This window comes from Heptranchias perlo, chromosome 20, assembly GCF_035084215.1.
Source record: "Heptranchias perlo isolate sHepPer1 chromosome 20, sHepPer1.hap1, whole genome shotgun sequence".
NCBI classification, from domain to species: Eukaryota; Metazoa; Chordata; class Chondrichthyes; order Hexanchiformes; family Hexanchidae; genus Heptranchias; species Heptranchias perlo.
This window is the reverse complement of record NC_090344.1, coordinates 38931582-38949866: the sequence shown is the minus strand read 5'-3', so window position 1 is coordinate 38949866 and position 18285 is coordinate 38931582. Positions and strand designations below refer to the sequence as shown.

At 51.4% G+C, this 18285-nt stretch overlaps 1 protein-coding gene across 1 annotated transcript in view; it reads left to right on the top strand.

Annotated features, from left to right (window-relative positions):
* The window catches only part of slc23a2 (solute carrier family 23 member 2), a 76844-nt gene extending 59719 nt beyond the window's left edge, over window positions 1-17125 (top strand). Inside the window, exons 13-16 of the mRNA XM_068001040.1 lie at window positions 743-872; window positions 5587-5724; window positions 7962-8057; window positions 10347-17125. Coding sequence (XP_067857141.1) covers window positions 743-872; window positions 5587-5724; window positions 7962-8057; window positions 10347-10576 — 594 coding nt within the window. The 3' untranslated portion in view covers window positions 10577-17125. The remainder of the gene's footprint in view (window positions 1-742; window positions 873-5586; window positions 5725-7961; window positions 8058-10346) is intronic.
* Window positions 17126-18285: the final 1160 nt, after the last annotated feature.

Sequence of the window (18285 nt, the reverse complement as noted above, 5' to 3'; positions counted from 1 at the left end):
CATTGCCAGCAAAGATTGGAAAAGTGGGTGTACAGGACTAATCGATGTCCTACCAACCGAACATCGAATGACTTAGCACAGAAGGAGGCCATTCGGCCCATCGTGCCTATGCCGGTATCGTGGGGTGTTGAGCTGCTAATGTCCTGCCCTGTTGACCCTCCGTTAATGGGCTAAATTCCCTGAAGGGAATGGGATTATGAATCTCAGTCGATCTCGAACAGGTCTGATTGACTGGTCATTTAACCCCGGCCCCCTCCCAATCATGGGTTGGGATGAATTGCTGACCATCAACCCTCAGAGGTACCTCAGCACCATTTCTGCACCGGTATCTAAAACCCAATAATATCCAAAGTGTTGACAACGTGTTTGTTCCATCAATGGACAGAGGCGACCACTCTGCAAAACCCAGGATTCATTTTGCAAGTAGCAGCCACTCCCCCCCCGAGTGATGATATCCCCTTCGCTTGGGATTTGACAGCTGGGATCACAAACCATTACTAACCAGGACCTGCAGCATTCCCATCTGAACCAAGTGTTGGTTCCCTGCTGTGCTCGGCAGTCGACTCTAACAAATGACCTTCCAACCCTGGATCTACCGTTGAGTTGAATGACCTCCTTTGGTGCTGTATCATTCCATCCCCCACTTTTTAAGAAGTGAGGCAGCAGCTCGGAACGTGACCAGTTGCTGAAAGATTTCTTCACTGAGGCTGCATTGATAACCTTCTTTCCATTGGATCTCTAGGTAGGGAGCCGGAGAGTCATACAGTACGGAGCTGCAATGATGCTTTTACTGGGGACTGTTGGCAAATTCAGCGCACTCTTTGCCTCCCTCCCAGACCCCGTCCTCGGAGCACTGTTTTGCACTTTATTTGGTACGTTGGTACTTTTTATATTTAGTTTTTGTCCTTGAGCTGTCTTCCGATGTCGGGGAGCAGATCTTTATCCTGGCGAGGGTTAATGGCTCAACTCACATCCCAAATCTTCCAGTGCTGAGATTGTACAAATGTATGAGTCCGTATTACCCAGTACAGAGCTACTGGGACAACAGGAGAGGTAGTGATCTACATCGAGGGCAATGGGAGAGGGAGTGATCTCCATCGAGGGCAATGGGAGAGGGAGTGATCTCCATCGAGGGCAATGGGAGAGGGAGTGATCTCCATCGAGTGCAATGGGAGAGGGAGTGATCTCCATCGAGGGCAATGGGAGAGGGAGTGATCTCCAGCGAGGGCAATGGGAGAGGGAGTGATCTCCATCGAGGGCAATGGGAGAGGGAGTGATCTCCATCGAGGGCAATGGGAGACGGAGTGATCTCCATCGAGGGCAATGGGAGAGGGAGTGATCTCCATCGAGAGCAATGGGAGAGGGAGTGATCTCCATCGAGGGCAATGGGAGAGGGAGTGATCTACATCAAGGGCAATGGGAGAGGGAGTGATCTACATCGAGGGCAATGGGAGAGGGAGTGATCTACATCGAGGGGAATGGGAGAGGGAGTGATCTACATCGAGGGCAATGGGAGAGGGAGTGATCTACATCGAGGGGAATGGGAGAGGGAGTGATCTACATCGAGGGCAATGGGAGAGGGAGTGATCTACATCGAGGGCAATGGGAGAGGGAGTGATCTACATCGAGGGCAATGGGAGAGGGAGTGATCTACATCGAGGGCAATGGGAGAGGTAGTGATCTACATCGAGGGCAATGGGAGAGGTAGTGATCTACATCGAGGGCAATAGGGGAGGGAGTGATCTACATGGAGGGCAATGGGAGAGGGAGTGATCTCCATGTAGGGCAATAGGAGGCAGGTAGTGATCTACATGGAGGGCAGTAGGAGGCAGGTAGTGATCTACATGTAGGGCAATAGGAGGCAGGTAGTGATCTACATGCAGGGCAATGGGAGAGGGAGTGATCTACTTCGAGGGCAGTAGGAGGCAGGTAGTGATCTACATGGAGGGCAATAGGAGGCAGGTAGTGATGTACATCGAGGGCAATGGGAGAGGTAGTGATCTACATGGAGGGCAATAGGAGGCAGGTAGTGATGTACATCGAGGGCAATGGGAGAGGGAGTGATCTACATCGAGGGCAATGGGAAAGGGAGTGATCTACATCGAGGGCAATGGGAGAGGGAGTGATCTACATCGAGGGCAATGGGAGAGGGAGTGATCTACATCGAGGGCAATGGGAGAGGTAGTGATCTACATCGAGGGCAATGGGAGAGGGAATGATCTACATCGAGGGAAATGGGAGAGGGAGTGATCTACATCGAGGGCAATGGGAGAGGGTGTGAACTACATCGAGGGCAATGGGAGAGGGTGTGATCTACATGGAGGGCAATGGGAGAGGGAGTGATCTACATCGATGGCAGTGGGAGAGGGAGTGATCTACATCGAGGGCAATGGGAGAGGGAGTGATCTACATCGAGGGCAATGGGAGAGGGAGTGATTTACATCGAGGGGAATGGGAGAGGGAGTGATCTACATGGAGGGCAAAGGGAGAGGTAGTGATCTACATCGAGGGCAATGGGAGAGGGAGTGATCTACATCGAGGGCAGTAGGAGGCAGGTAGTGATCTACATGGAGGGCAGTAGGAGGTAGGTTGTGATCTACATGGAGGGCAGTAGGAGGCAGGTAGTGATCTACATGGAGGGCAATGGGAGAGGTAGTGATCTACATCGAGGGCAATGGGAGAGGTAGTGATCTACATCGAGGGCAATGGGAGAGGTAGTGATCTACATCGAGGGGAATGGGAGAGGGAGTGATCTACATCGAGGGGAATGGGAGAGGGAGTGATCTACATCGAGGGGAATGGGAGAGGTAGTGATCTACATGAAGGGCAATAGGAGGCAGGTAGTGATCTACATCGATGGCAATGGGAGAGGGAGTGATCTACATCGAGGGGAATGGGAGAGGGAGTGATCTACATCGAGGGCAATGGGAGAGGGAGTGATCTACATCGAGGGCAATGGGAGAGGGAGTGATCTACATGGAGGGCAATAGGGGAGGGAGTGATCTACATCGAGGGCAATGGGAGAGGGAGTGATCTACATCGAGGGCAATGGGAGAGGGAGTGATCTACATCGAGGGCAATGGGAGAGGGAGTGATCTACATCGAGGGCAATGGGAGAGGGAGTGATCTACATCGAGGGTAATGGAAGAGGTAGTGATCTACATCGAGGGCAATGGGAGAGGTAGTGATCTACATGGAGGGCAGTAGGAGGCCGGTAGTGATCTACATGGAGGGCAGTAGGAGGCAGGTAGTGATCTACATGGAGGGCAGTAGGAGGTAGGTTGTGATCTACATGGAGGGCAGTAGGAGGCAGGTAGTGATCTACATGGAGGGCAATGGGAGAGGTAGTGATCTACATCGAGGGGAATGGGAGAGGTAGTGATCTACATGAAGGGCAATAGGAGGCAGGTAGTGATCAACATCGATGGCAATGGGAGAGGGAGTGATCTACATCGAGGGGAATGGGAGAGGGAGTGATCTCCATCGAGGGGAATGGGAGAGGGAGTGATCTACATCGAGGGCAATGGGAGAGGGAGTGATCTACATCGAGGGCAATGGGAGAGGGAGTGATCTACATCGAGGGCAATGGGAGAGGGAGTGATCTACATCGAGGGCAATGGGAGAGGGAGTGATCTACATCGAGGGTAATGGAAGAGGTAGTGATCTACATGGAGGGCAGTAGGAGGCCGGTAGTGATCTACATGGAGGGCAGTAGGAGGCAGGTAGTGATCTACATTGAGGGCAATGGGAGAGGGAGTGATCTACATCGAGGGCAGTAGGAGGCAGGTAGTGATCTACATGGAGGGCAATGGGAGAGGGAGTGATCTACATCGAGGGCAATGGGAGAGGGAGTGATCTACATCGAGGGCAATGGGAGAGGGAGTGATCTACATCGAGGGCAATGGGAGAGGGAGTGATCTACATCGAGGGCAATGGGAGAGGGAGTGATCTACATCGAGGGTAATGGAAGAGGTAGTGATCTACATGGAGGGCAGTAGGAGGCCGGTAGTGATCTACATGGTGGGCAGTAGGAGGCAGGTAGTGATCTACATTGAGGGCAATGGGAGAGGGAGTGATCTACATGGAGGGCAGTAGGAGGCAGGTAGTGATCTACATGGAGGGCAGTAGGAGGTAGGTTGTGATCTACATGGAGGGCAGTAGGAGGCAGGTTGTGATCTACATGGAGGGCAATGGGAGAGGTAGTGATCTACATCGAGGGGAATGGGAGAGGGAGTGATCTACATCGAGGGGAATGGGAGAGGGAGTGATCTACATCGAGGGCAATGGGAGAGGGAGTGATCTACATCGAGGGCAATGGGAGAGGGAGTGATCTACATCGAGGGCAGTCGGAGGCCGGTAGTGATCTACATGGAGGGCAGTAGGAGGCCGGTAGTGATCTACATGGAGGGCAGTAGGAGGCAGGTTGTGATCTACATTGAGGGCAATGGGAGAGGGAGTGATCTACATCGAGGGCAGTAGGAGGCAGGTAGTGATCTACATGGAGGGCAATAGGAGGCAGGTCGTGATCTACATTGAGGGCAATGGGAGAGGGAGTGATCTACATCGAGGGCAGTAGGAGGCAGGTAGTGATCTACATCGAGGGCAATGGGAGAGGGAGTGATCTACATCGAGGGCAATAGGAGGCAGGTCGTGATCTACATCGAGGGCAATGGGAGAGGGAGTGATCTACATCGAGGACAGTAGGAGGCAGGTAGTGATCTACATCGAGGGCAATGGGAGAGGGAGTGATCTACATCGAGGGCAGTAGGAGGCAGGTAGTGATCTACATGGAGGGCAGTCGGAGGCAGGTAGTGATCTACATGGAGGGCAATAGAAAGCAGGTCGGGACCAACGAGTCAAAAATGCAGTGAAGGGGTGTGATTTCACATATCAAAACCCAATTGATTTTTATAATTTTAGCTCTGAGCTGAGATTGCCTCACCCCTTTGCTGGATTGCTCATCCTTTGTGAGACGTGACCTAGAGCTTTATACTGATGTGCAGTGGATGGGCAGAGCACGATTGAGTAACCAAGGTGCTGGAGGGGTGGCGCATGATGTGATACAACGATACCCTCAAGATCTCGATTCAGTCCGACTCAACCTTTGCCAGTTTGGTTCAGTTGGTAGTAATTTAGCCCCTGGGTCAGAAGGTTGTGCTCTGAGCCCAGTGCCCGAAGTTTGAGTTTCTAATCTCGGCTGACACTGCAGTGCAGTGCCGAGGGAGTGCTGCACTGTTGAGGTGCTGCCCTTTGGGTGAAATATAAAACCAAGGCCCTGGTTTGCCGGTTTTGGTGATTCAGGTGGACGTTGAAGATCCCATGGCTTTATCTGAAGGAGATCAGGAAGTTCTCCTGGTGTCCTGGCCAACATTCCTCTCAGCAAACACCACCAAAAACAGATGAACTGGTCATGCATTTCAAGGCTGTTTATGGGATCTTGCTGTGCACCGAATGGCTGCCCGCTTTACCGACGTAGATCCAATCACTGCACCTTCAAAAAGGAACTCCTCGTTTGAGGTGTTTTGATGGGATGAGGCTTTTCTAGCGATGGGATTTGTTCTGAACGTGATCTCCTCTTCTCTGCAGGGATGATCACAGCTGTTGGATTGTCCAACCTTCAATTTATTGACCTCAACTCATCTCGGAACCTCTTTGTCCTCGGATTTTCCATCTTCTTCGGACTAATGCTGCCCAGTTACCTGAAGCAGAACCCCCTTGTCACGGGTAAGTCTGCGCCTTGCAAGGAATTGCGTTCTCTGGCTACACAGCGCTAGCTGAGGTGCGTTGTACCTTCGATTCATCGGCCAAAATAGATTGGGGCCGGTCAGGGGATCCCAGGGACACCCATCCCATTCCATGACATTTTCTGCCCATGAGCCGGCACTTGCAGGATGGGCCGAACGGCCTCCTTCTGTGCTGTAAGATTCTATGAGCACAGGGCAACAGTGACTGGCAGCGAATGAATCTATTTTCTCCCCCAAGTTGCTTACAACTGCACTCTCAAGTTCCCAACTGCCTCATCTTTGGCCTTCCATTCACCACTCTCTCTCCTCCACCTTTGATGCCCCTGCACCCAGTAAAATCTTGACTGCCTCCCATCCCGGTCATTCCCCCCAACCCTGGTACAATCCCATCTTTGTTCTCTCAAGTCCATGGGTGCACAGCTGGTTTAGTCGTCAATCACTACATCTGGTTGGACCCACTATCAGGCCTCGCTCTCCTCTGCCAAAACTGCTCACTATTCCAGGATCACCCTGGAATGCAAAGATAATCCCCGGCTTCTCGTCTCCACTCAAAACCGTCCCCTCAAACCCCTCTCCCCTGCCACCCTCCACCCTCTCCTCCAACAGCATGTGCGAGGGGCTCGTGGACTTCTTTGTCACTAAGATTGAGACCGTCCTTTGCTGCTTCCCTCCCATCCCCCCACCCTTACCCACCAGACCAAACCTCCTCTTCCCCCGCCCTCCAGCCCTGAATCCACTTCTTTCTCTCCGATGTCCCCATGTGCCTTCTTTGAGCTCATCTTGTTCATGAGACCCACCTCCTGCTCCTTTGATCCCACTCCCACCAAACTGCCGACCGCCCAACTTCCTATCCTGGCTAGTTAACTCAGTAAATGGTTCGCTCCCTCTCAAAACCGCCTGCCGGAGGTTACAGAGATACATATACAGTTTTTGTCCACCATTTTACCCGGAGCTGTGAAGCAATAATAAAATATCCAGGTGAGCAGCTCCATTAAAATCGCACCAGGAGCTTTGCTACAGTAATTTGTTGGCGTGTTTTTGGCCTCATTCTCTGAAACACTCGGGATTGTTTTCACAGAGGCTCTGCTGCAGGAACCATGTGTTTGTGGTGAGCCTTGTGGTGGGCGGCTTGAACTTGGATTATTTGTTGGCAGGTCAGAGGGTTAGTCCAGCGTTTAACCGAGACTGATACTTCAGTGCAGCACTGCCAGACGGAGGGCTGTCCATTGGTTGAGGCATTGAACCAAGGTCACATCTGTCTGTTCCAGTGGTTCACATGGATGTTTCTTAAATAATCTCTGAACGCTGAGAAGAGCCACAAGGCTAATATCTGATCTTAGGGGACTGAGATCTGAACAGGGATTGGAGACACTTGGGATTTTCAGCCTTGAAAGGAGACAACAGAGAAGTCATCTTATAGAAGTAAAGAAAGTTATGCCCAACCTTTATAAATGACGAGTTAGGCTTCAGCTGGAGTTTTGTGTCCAATTCTGGGCACCACACTTCAGGAAGGATGTCGCGGCCTTGGAGAGGGTGCAGGGGAGATTTACTCGAATGGTACCAGGGATGAGGGACTTCAGTTAGAGAATGGAGAAACTGGGCTTGTTCTTCTTGGAGACTTAGTAACTTTCAAAAGAGAATTGGATCTATGCTTCAAAGGGAAAAATTTGCTGGGCTATGGGGAAAGAGCGGGGGAGTGGGACAGCTCTTTCAAAGAGCCGGCACATGCACAACGGACCGAACGGCCTCTTTCCGTGCTGTAAGATTCTATGAGGATGGTAAATGGTGTGGAAAATGTAAATGCAGACACTCCTTCAAGCTTAATCACGACAGTAATATAAGGGAACAATGGTTCAAAGTAACCAAAGGGCAAATTTCAGAGTAATGTCAAGTAGCTCTTCATACAGAGTGTTCAACACATGGAATGGACTTTCAGGAGGGCCATTGCAGTAAATACCCTTGAATGGAGGGATTGTCGGGCTTTCAGGATAGAAAAACCAAGATGGGCCGAAGACCTTTCTTATCCATATCGATCTTGCGAGTGTAACTGGCCATTCAGCCCATTACTATTTTTGGGAACTCGTGCACAAAATGGCGGCTGTATTTGCCTACACAACAGTCGTCTGTCTCTTCCTCTTGTCTCGTGTGTGTGTCTCTCTCTCTCTCTCTCTCTCCCTCACATGATCTTGACCGATTCTCTTTGTCTTTCCCGCGCAGGCATTGCTGAAGTTGACCAAGTGTTGAACGTTCTGCTGACCACGGCGATGTTTGTGGGAGGCTGCGTCGCATTCATCCTGGACAATACCATCCCAGGTGGGTCTGACCAGCCAACAACCGGAGCGGTGTGCGCGTTTACAGACTCGTCCTCGTGAGATAAAGAAGCCTGGTGTTTTGTAACGTCCCATCTTCGAGTTTATTCGAACCCAAACCCAGATATAAACTGATACGACCTTCAAGCAGGGAATTCGACTCTCGAGGCGGAGGGCGATCAGTCGTAAAGTGGAAGGAGAAACTTCCTTCACCGCTGTTCCCTGACGTCTCTTCTTCAGAGTCCCTGATCGTGGGGAGCGCCCCTTCTCAACACAAAATTTTCAGCTTCAGACCGACTGGCCAGAGCCCTTTTTCACCTCTTCCTCGGCAACTGCCTTCCCAATCCGCTCGCGTGGAGCTGACTGCAGCCCGTTGTCTCCACGCAGCTTTGAAGCTGTCTGACGAACGTGGAGTCTGCAGCCGCGGCCCCTTTTAGACAATGCCTGTGTTTACGGTCATCGTGTTGATTCTGTTCCTGCAGTCTCAGCAAGGTCTGAGGAGAGGTCGGCAGGAACCGTTAAAAAGAAAGACTTCCATCCGAACGTACGAATTAAGAGCAGGAGTAGGCCATTCGGCCCCTCGAGCCTGCTCTGCCATTTGATATGATCATGGCTGATCTGAATGTGACCTTAACCCTACTTTCCCGTCTACTGACAAAAACCTTTGACTCCCTTGTTAACCTTAATAACTTGCATTTATATCGCGCCTGTCACGACCTCAGGACGTCCCAAAATTGCTTTACAACCAATGAAGTACTTTTGAAGTGTAGTCGCTGTTGTAATGTAGGAAATGCGGCAGACAAATTGAGCACAGCAAGATCCCACAAACAGCAATGAGAGAAATGACCAGATAATCTGTTTTAGTGAGGTTGGTTGAGGGATAAATATTGACCAGGACACCGGGGAGAACTCTCCCGCTCTTCTTCGAAATAGTGCTGTGGGTTTTACGTCCAACTGAGAGGGCAGACGGGGCCTCGGTTTAACGTCTCATCCGAAGGACGGCACCTCCGACAGTGCAGCACTCCCTCGGTACTGCAGTTGTGAACGGACGAAAGGGGACGTTGGTCCCACAGTGCAAGACGGGCTGTGCCGATCTCCAAGTGGCTGGCACGAGAGCGCTGGCTTAACACGAACGGTCCTGGGAGACGCAGTGACCTGTGTACATGTGACTGTAACCAAGGAGATGCTGGACGGCAAACAGTCGGCCTCACGCTGCAGAGTTTCGAGAAGCCGTGAGTGGCTCCATTGGTGCCTCTGCTGTTCGTGATTCGCAGTCATTTCAGTCGGTGTACTTCCCATAAGTCGTCCGATTTATGAATCGGGGCCATGCCCCCTTCCTGACTGCACACATTTCTCATTTGCTTGTTTTTCCAGATCTGGCCGAGGGCTGTAATTAAAGAGAACATTGTGTTACTGAAAGAAAGCAAAGCCAAGCTTATTGGTTGTGATGCTTCCCTTGGCTGAGTGTTTGTCAGCACAACGCCTCACTGTATTGTCACGAGTAATAAGATCCTTAGCCACGGACAAATGCAGCGTGAAAGTGAAACCACATTGAGAAAGTTCCCTGGGGACTGGGTGGCACAGTGGGTTAGTCACTTGCTCTTGTACCTGTGGGGCCTGGGTTGGCATCCTAGATTGATCGAAGGGCAGTCCCCTCTGGTTCCAAGGGTCGTATGTGAGATGGGCCGAGGGCGACCCGGCCTCAAGCACACAACTGACACTATAGACAGTTGAGGGATAAATATTGGCCAGGATAATGTTCCCCATGTTACAACAGTGACTATACTTCTTTGGCTGTGAAGCACTTTGGGATATCCTGAGGTCCTATAGAAATGCATGTCTTTCCTTAGTCAGCACAGAATTCGGCAAACTCATACATAGAGGCCACGGGATTGGCTGGTGCTGCACTGTCAGAGGTGCCGTCTTTCGGATGAGACGTTAAACTGAGGCCCCGTCTGTCCCCTCAGGTGAATGCAAAAGATCCCATTGCACTGTTATGAAGAAGAGCAGGGGAGTTCTCCCCGGTGTCCTGACCAATATTGATCTCTCAACCAACGTCACTAAAAACAGATTATCTGATCATTATCACATTGCTGTTTGTGGGATCTTGCTGTGCGCAAATTGGCTGCCGCGTTTCCTACATTACGACAGTGACTGCACTTCAGAAGTACTTTATTTGCTGTGAAGAGCTTTGGGCCGTCCTGAGGTTGTGAAAGGCGCTAGAGAAATGCAAGTTTGTTCTTTCTTGTGGATGGTCCACCAATCTGACCTCTCACCTTTTCCTTCACGACAGGAACCATTGAAGAGAGGGGACTTCGCAAGTGGAAAGCTGGAGTCTCAGGGGCCAAGTCTTTGGAAGGCAAAGAGACTTACAATCTGCCATTTGGCATGAAATATTTTCGAAGACACAAATTGTTCAGCTACCTGCCCATCAGCCCGACCTTCACTGGCTACTTCTGGGTGAAGTGCAGAGAGAACAGCAGCGCCCGGAGTCGGGAGCAGGAGCCAGAGTCGGCAGTATAGCATGTCGTGACCACATTGCCCTGTATAGTCGTAGGACTCCTTTCCCGCTGTTGCGTATGCGCCCTCAACGATGGGGTTCTGTGTCGTTGCACTCAAAACAAAAAACAAACAAAAAAAAACTTTTTTATGTTAAGGCTGGGACAGGAGCAAAGTATTTACTCCAGTAGGTTTGAAACTTTTGTTGACAACATCGCTGAGATGGCGTCTCAAGCAGGGAACTCTCGGGTCAGCTCTGTGGCCGAGCCGACTTCATCTACACTGCCCAAACGGTGCGGAAAGCCGGCCACATAATCAGGACACTGCACGAACTCGCCGTGACCTCTTTTATTTCTGTTTTGTTTGGGGGGGGGTCTGTTTTAATCGGAGTGAACCCACTTGCAAGCTCTTGCCCAGCACCGTCTCCTGATGAGGTCTGTCGGGGGCAGGGCTGTTTGTTGTGTGTGTGTGTGTTTCTTCTCCCCCAGAACGTGGCTGTTTAGCAAAGTGCCCCAGGAATATAAGAAAAAGTCACGGGTGAGTAAAGGCCATTCAGCCCATCGAGCCTGTCCACCTGATACTTGCAGCGCAGCATCCAACTGCACCCCCTTTGTAGGGTTTTAGATTCGCCCAGGAAATCATTCCAAACATTTAGAACCTTTTAACGAAAGGCTTTTATCTTCCTGGGATCTGTCTTAATTTACCTTTCAGTGTTGTTTCTTGTTCTATTGGCCTGAATTGATTCATGTCTTTCCCAAGCCATTTGATACTTGAGATACCTCAGTGAGGTCCTTGTGTAAACTTCTCTTTGGGTTGTCGAGCTCAAGCTTGACTCATCTTTTCTCGTAACCCGTCCTCTTTACACCATTCTTATCTGTGTTCCCTGCGTCCTCTTGACCTGAGTTGCTGTGACCGTTCGAAGTCGGGGTCTGACCATGAAACCTCAGCATAGCCCTTGGCGACAGACTGCCCGGTTTGGGCTCTGTATCGAGTCATTCTGTTTGCTGCTACAATTCCTTCTCCACAATGTCTTAAAGCCAAAAGTCGACTGTCGCTCCCAGGTCCTTTTCGAAGTGTCCCTGTGCTCATTCTGTCTCCCCTCCCATCCCTTGTTGCATCTTTATGTTGCCCATTCTTCCTCCTGACGCTTTGCCTCTGTGTTTCTCAGATTTAACTTGCCATTTATCTGCCCGATGGCATATCAGACCGAAATCCTTCAGTAACACCTTGACGGCATCCTCCGGCCCGACTGCACTCCCCGATTGGTGGTCAGCCGCAAATTTTACCAGCTTATAATTGGTTTCAGCCTCCAAAATTTTAGGGTAGATTAAGAAGCGAGGGTGATAGCACTGATCGCTGAGATTCTGCACCAGCCCATGCCAGTACTCAGAGTTTATTCTCTTTTTTTTTAAGCCGATTCCTTGCCCAGTCCAACATTCAACCCCCGCAGCCCATGGATTTGCGTTTCACGAGCACTCTCAGGTGGGACTCTTGTCACGGGTCTTTTAAAAGTCGAAATGATCTACCTCCTGGGGACCCCCCTCCGCCCTAAATCTTGCTCCGTCTATTTTCTCTATAACATCCTCAACAGGAGGCTCGAGATTTGTCCAATGGGACCTTCCCCTCTCAAATCCCCGCAGATTAGCCGAGCTGCCCGAGGGCCCGGAGTTCAGGGGTTCCTCATTGACCGATTGCTCTCCAGAAAGCGATTTGGGAAGGAGCTATTTATTTCTGACTGGGATCGATGGTCATTGGTGGCGAACTCGGCGGGGGGGGGGAGGGAGGGGCAGTTGGCAGGGGAGGTGAGGAGCCGGCTTCTCACCGCGTCTCCTTCCAACCCCTGAAGAGAAATGTTTCCCGGTGAGGAAGCAATGAACCAGAAGGGGCGGTTAGCAGGTGCCGGGTTGAGGCCATTTACCCAAAGATGGAGGAGGCAGCTCCATGTCGCTTGGAGTCACCACTCAGGATGGGGACTCCGGTCTCCGTGATGGTTGACTGGTAACTTGGAAGGTTTCGCCCACCTGACGGAGGGCTAGTCTCGGTCCTACTGTCGATCAGCCAAACGGTTTTAGTCATTTGCATTTTCAGCCATGTGACTTCAGTGTAACTTTTAACGCCAGGGGGAGTGTCACCAGCAGGAATCCCTCTTTTAAGAAAAAGCGGCCCTTCCCAAGTATTAGGAGGGAGTCCAAGGGTCCTTTGGGGTTCTGAGTCCTGGATGGATCAGTGGGTTAAGTACTTGGACCCTCTCTCCAAGATGCTCATGAATTCTCCCGCTGCCTGAGGTATATCTGCCATCGCTCCCTCTCACTCTCGGACTGCTCTCTGGCTCTAGGCCTGCTGATCTATGAGCACTGCAATGCAGTCGCAAGATAAAGATGGATGAGCAAAGCCAATCTGCTCACGGGTCTAGGAAGGCACGACAGTGCTCCACCATCAAAGCTTCCAACACTCTCTCAATGGCTCATCGGGCACAATCTCCACTCCCCTAGTCAGAAGTCCGTTGCACTCTTAACGGACCTCCTATGATCGAAACTAAAGTTGTCTTTCACCAGTTTGAGCTCTGCGCCTCCTTATCTAATGCTCACTGGATTGCTCTTACAAAGAGCCGGCATAGGCTCAATGGGCCGAACGGCCTCCTTCTGTGCTGCAGCCATCCTCTGATTCACGGCGTAATGAACGGAGGACTGTTTGTCCATTCCCAACCGTGGGAGTAGGGGGCAGCGGAAGGACCGATCTCCCATGAGGAAAATGGTTCTGTTCGGTGAGGATTGCACATGGCCCCCAAATGGAAATGAACCTTTCGGGGTTGCGTCGAGACAGAAGGGCCGCTCGAAGAATTCAAGTGGCCACAAAAACCAGAGCTGAGGCCTGCGCCCTGCCCACCACCCCAACCCGTTAGATGGTCGCACTCTGCAGGGAAGCTCCTCTCCGTTGGGGGCAGTGGAGGCTCGCGAGTAAAACAGGCCGAGCTGGGCTGAGCCCTGTCTCGTGTACGAGGCGCACGCCTTCCATTTGACGTTTGTGTTTTTTTTTGTTACTGGGCCTGCGATTGCCGATTTAACGTGTGCTTCACGGGTGACGGAAGGATTGTGCTCAGTTTAACGTCCGTCGTTACATTCCATGTTTAGCAGACAAGGCACTTTAAGTCGCTCGCTGTTCGATGGAAGTGAAAAGTAGCCTGCGTGTCAGGGGTGGAGGACAGATCATAACTCACCCTGTCGAGTGGGGGTGAGGGGTGAGTGATAGCGACACAGAGCTGAACAAGTTAGTCCTGTTTTTCGAAAAAAAAAAGGACTGCACACTTGGCCCCAGTCATGAAGATAGCAAAGTGTTACAGCCATTCAAAAAACAATACCTCTGCTCAGTTTGCGGAGAGTGCCTGTGGGTGTTGGCGAGGGGAGGGAGTGAGGGAGGGAGGGAGGAAGGGAACCCTGTGAGGTTTCCTTGTTCATGCGCTGCTCTTTGGGGAATTCTTGTTTACAGACCGGTGGAGCAATCTTGTTGCCGTGCCAAGGGGTGCGGGGGCGCCAACTGCACTGCGGGCACCTGCCATGACGGGGGCTGGCTTCCGTCAAGAGGGGGCGGGCCCACGCAGACGGGAAGTGGCGCCTGCAGGCAAGCGCCGCGTTCCCCGACCGGGAGGGGCGCCCGCAATGACGTCGTCGCCGTCCCCAGTGAGGGTGGCGCCCACCTGTTGGAGCGCCAACGTGCCACGGGAGCGTCGGGGCTGGGGGGCTTGCCACCGCGGTTGCCCCTCTCCGTGCCCTCCTGCGTCTCCGACTCAGCCCCTGGCCTTGGACCCATCACCGCAGACGGCCAGTCTCACCGCAGACGGCCAGTCTCGCTCCAGTGTGGGATGGAGCCGATTGCAGACGTCATGTGATGCAGGCAACGGTGGAGAGTAGGGGGAATTCCAAAGGCTCCCGGAAAGAAGTCAGCAAATCAGGCACCCTGACCGTGGGAATCGACCGTTTCAGATTGAAGCAGCCTTTCTCTTTCTGCCGATCCAGGTTCAGTTTAAAATAAACCTCTCTTAAAGGGCCCTCTGTAATGGGGAGTGGAGGAGAGTAAATCTCTCACTAATTTCCTCTTGTCTCTCCCCTCACTAGATACCATCTTGTACCTGGCACCATTCCTTTGCACGCAGCACTGATGTTCCCTCGAGCCGCGGGGGGGCCAGCAGTTCCCACTGCCTCTTGCTCCCGAGCGTGGTTGACAGTATGTGGCGACGCCTCGGTCGACCAGCCACCTCGGTCGGGCCGGTTCGCCTCGAGCTCTCCATGTGGGCTTTGTTGCACAGTTCTGCGGGTCCTGGCTCTGCCCAGCGCTTTGGGCTGATGAGACTCGCTGGGGTTTCCCTCGCTGCTGAGTGGGTAAGTGGCACTCGCTGAAATGGCATTGACCTCCGCCCCGCCCCCACTTACTGACAGACGAGGAATGGGTGAGGTCGCTCCCTGGGCTGGATCAAAATCAGCGAAGCCCTCCCGTTCCTCATTGCCATCCCCGTGTGAAGGGCAAGAAAGGACAGGATGGGTCTCCGCCAAGATGCACTCCACAGTCGAATAGCCGACTAATAACCATCCATCTGGACAAGGAATCAGGGGACTGCTAGCGCCCGTCGGCCGGTGAAAGGGAGGAATTAAATTTGTCGTGGGGCAGGGCGAGTGAGTGAAGGGATGGACCAGTGCCCTGTTACGAATGTTCCCAGTGATACATGAAGACTGAAGGTTAGTCCACTGACCCTGTTGGTGTTTCAGGGATGAGGTGACATCTGGGCAGATGTTGCTTCAACTTGAAGTCAAAGCCGCTGGCAGGCTTATCTCACAATCCAGACTGTTGCTTCACACGGCCAGTCCAGCCCTGCATCCCTCTAGAGTCAGTGTGTCAAACTTGCTTTTTAAAAATATATATATATATATATATTGCCCTGCGGTTTAGTTGTATTTTTCTGTATTTCTTAATATATCGCCAGTTTGGAGGGGGGAGGGGGTGGGGGTCGGCCTAGTCCGGTTTGAGGTCTGTTCCCAGGAGCTGATCGGATGGGGCATTACCGGGAATGAAACGTGCCATTGCCGGCCGGAACTGTGCCCGTTTGAGAGCCTTGGCAAGGGGCTGGCACTCTGACAATGCCACACGGTAATGGTATCGATGTGTGATAAGGGGACACCGAACATTTATGCACAAAGCAACCCTTGATTGTCGTACATTGTTTTGTCTGTTTTTGTCGGAGGGCCTCGCGAAGTTGCCCTGCAGAGTCTGAAACTGGCACCAATCCCACCGCCGACTTAAACCCGGGCAATTGGACAAAGAGGGATCAATCAATCTCGCCCTCTAACAGGGGTCCAACTGGGTATTGATGAGCCTGGCAGGGGCTCATTTGGTAGCAGGGCAGTCCTATGCAACAATCAGCGCCACAAACAGAACTAGAATAGCATGCAGTCGACTGCACTGGATAGGTCTGGTTGCAGAATGCAATAATGTACAGAATGCAGATCCAGGGCAGAGTGACGGGCATCCCTCGCAGTGTCACAGTTGCATCAGTACAAGTTGCTGGGCCCTTGCAATTTATCACAGCTTCTGGCTGAGGGCAGAGGGCGTCTCGCTGCTGACCTGCTCTCACTCTGTTTGAAATACTCCATCCCCCTCCCAGAAAGCGCTTTTTATCTTCCACAAAAGTGAATATTCTTTTGGCCATTTTGTGACTGCTGTTGTCGTTCACATGTCACCACATTCGCATTCTGGTCAAGCAACAGCCCATTGCGATTGGCCGCCTCGGGAAATGACGATGGGGAGCACGTGTCGAACTCGCTGCCGCGTTAAATTGAGAGGTCGGGCTGGCGCTGGGCGTGCGTAATAGCCCCTTTAAGAAGCAGCTGCCATCTTTGAAACGACCCTTTACAAATTCAAATGCTCAGCCTAGTTATGAACAACTCCTCTTTAATGCTTCCCTCTTCCTGGTGTTGTCAGTACAGTTCAACACTGGGCAAAACGGCCTGATCAGCAAGGGGAGAAATTAAAGAGAGAAGGCAGTCAGGACCCTTGTATCGATAGGCAGTAAGTTATAAAGTAGTTGGAATTCCATCATCTCCCGCCCCCTGCGGACTGCCACGTAATTGGCCTGTTGGGTGGATGTTTGGGCTACAGTATCGAACTGCCTCGCACGCAGGTTGACAGGTAGGTGCCAGTTTCAGGCTGCCACTTGCAGTGTTCAGTCTGTAATAGTCGACGTCTGTTCTCAGTAGCACCGTGTGCTTTCCCTAAAGCTGCAAAGAGTGGTTATAAAATTGTCGTGATGCTGTTCAAAGCTCTCTTTGTTGTTGCCTGCATTTGTTACTAAGCAATCTTTGTGTTTCAGCTTTGTAACCCTGTACTCAAAAGTGAAAAGATCAGCACTTAGACATCCAGAAAATTTGAACTGTATTTTGCTAACTTTGCATCATGAACAATGTGAAATCTATTTAAACGCCCATGATGTCTGTGTGAGACTTGACTGGACAGATGTTGCATCACATCTGTTAATCTTCTCATTCCAAGTTTGTTCAATAATTAAAAAGAAAAATCTGTTGTAAACCTGGCAATGATACTGTTTCTTCCTCGTAACTCATATCTTTCCACCCCACTGTCAGTGACGCCACCCCCATCATCCTGCCTTCCCTTGTTGGTTCACTGTCCCGACTCCAGCACCAACTGTCTGCTCCCTGCTGGGGAAGTACACTCTGCGGTTCATTTTATAAAAGATAAAAAGAAAGAACTTGCATTTATTCCGTGCTGTTCATGACCTCAGGCCGTCCCCAAGCCCTTCACAGCCCGTGAAGTACTTTTGAAGTGTAGTCACTGCTGTAATGTAGGAAACGCAGCAGCCATTTTGTGCACAGCAAGATCCCACAAACAGCAATGTGATACCGACCAGATAATCTGCTTTAGTGATGTTGGTTGAGGGATGAATATTGGCCAGGACTTCCTTGCTCTTCTTGGAAAGAGTGCAATGAGATCTTTTACAATCACCTGAAAGGGACAGACGGGGCCTCGGTTTAACGTCTCGTCTGAAAGACGGCACCTCCGACAGTGCAGCACTCCCACGGTACTGCAGCGGGAGTGTAGCCCAGCCTGATAATTCAGTTGTATTGGATCCCCGCCCAGGTCCAATTTTAACCCCCCCTCCAAGTGTTTTAGACAGAATGAGGAGTTTCAGCAGCGTGACTGCATGGAAAGGTCACGTGAGTGATGGCAGCACAGCTGGCTTTGCTGTTTAACCCTTTGAAACCCTTCAAACTACTGACTCTGTTGCGACAAGTGAACCTTTGAATCAAAGAGCAAAAAAAAGTACAAGCAGCAGCATGTCTTCCTGGCTACTCCTGAAAAAAAATTCTCAGTGCTGTTTGATGCTGATGTACAAAGGCTGTGCCTTGGAGGAAGCAGGGGAATTGGGTTGTGTGCAGCTTGGCATCAGTTCAACATCAAACAAAGCTGGGGTTTATGATGAAAGAAACAGGGATGTCCAACCGGTTTGGCGTTATCAAAAAGCTTGACAAGCAATGGATTTCGACATGGACTATATATAGAGGCACATGCATTGTGCAGACTACAATCCCACCGAGAGCAGTCAGATGAATGAAAGAAGGATCATTCTCTGCTCTTCAAGTTGTGTCACGGGAACTTTTAAGGTCCGTCTGAAGAAGCAGCGAGAGACTTGGAGTTCGGGAATGAACCCAACACTGCGAGGAGCAAAG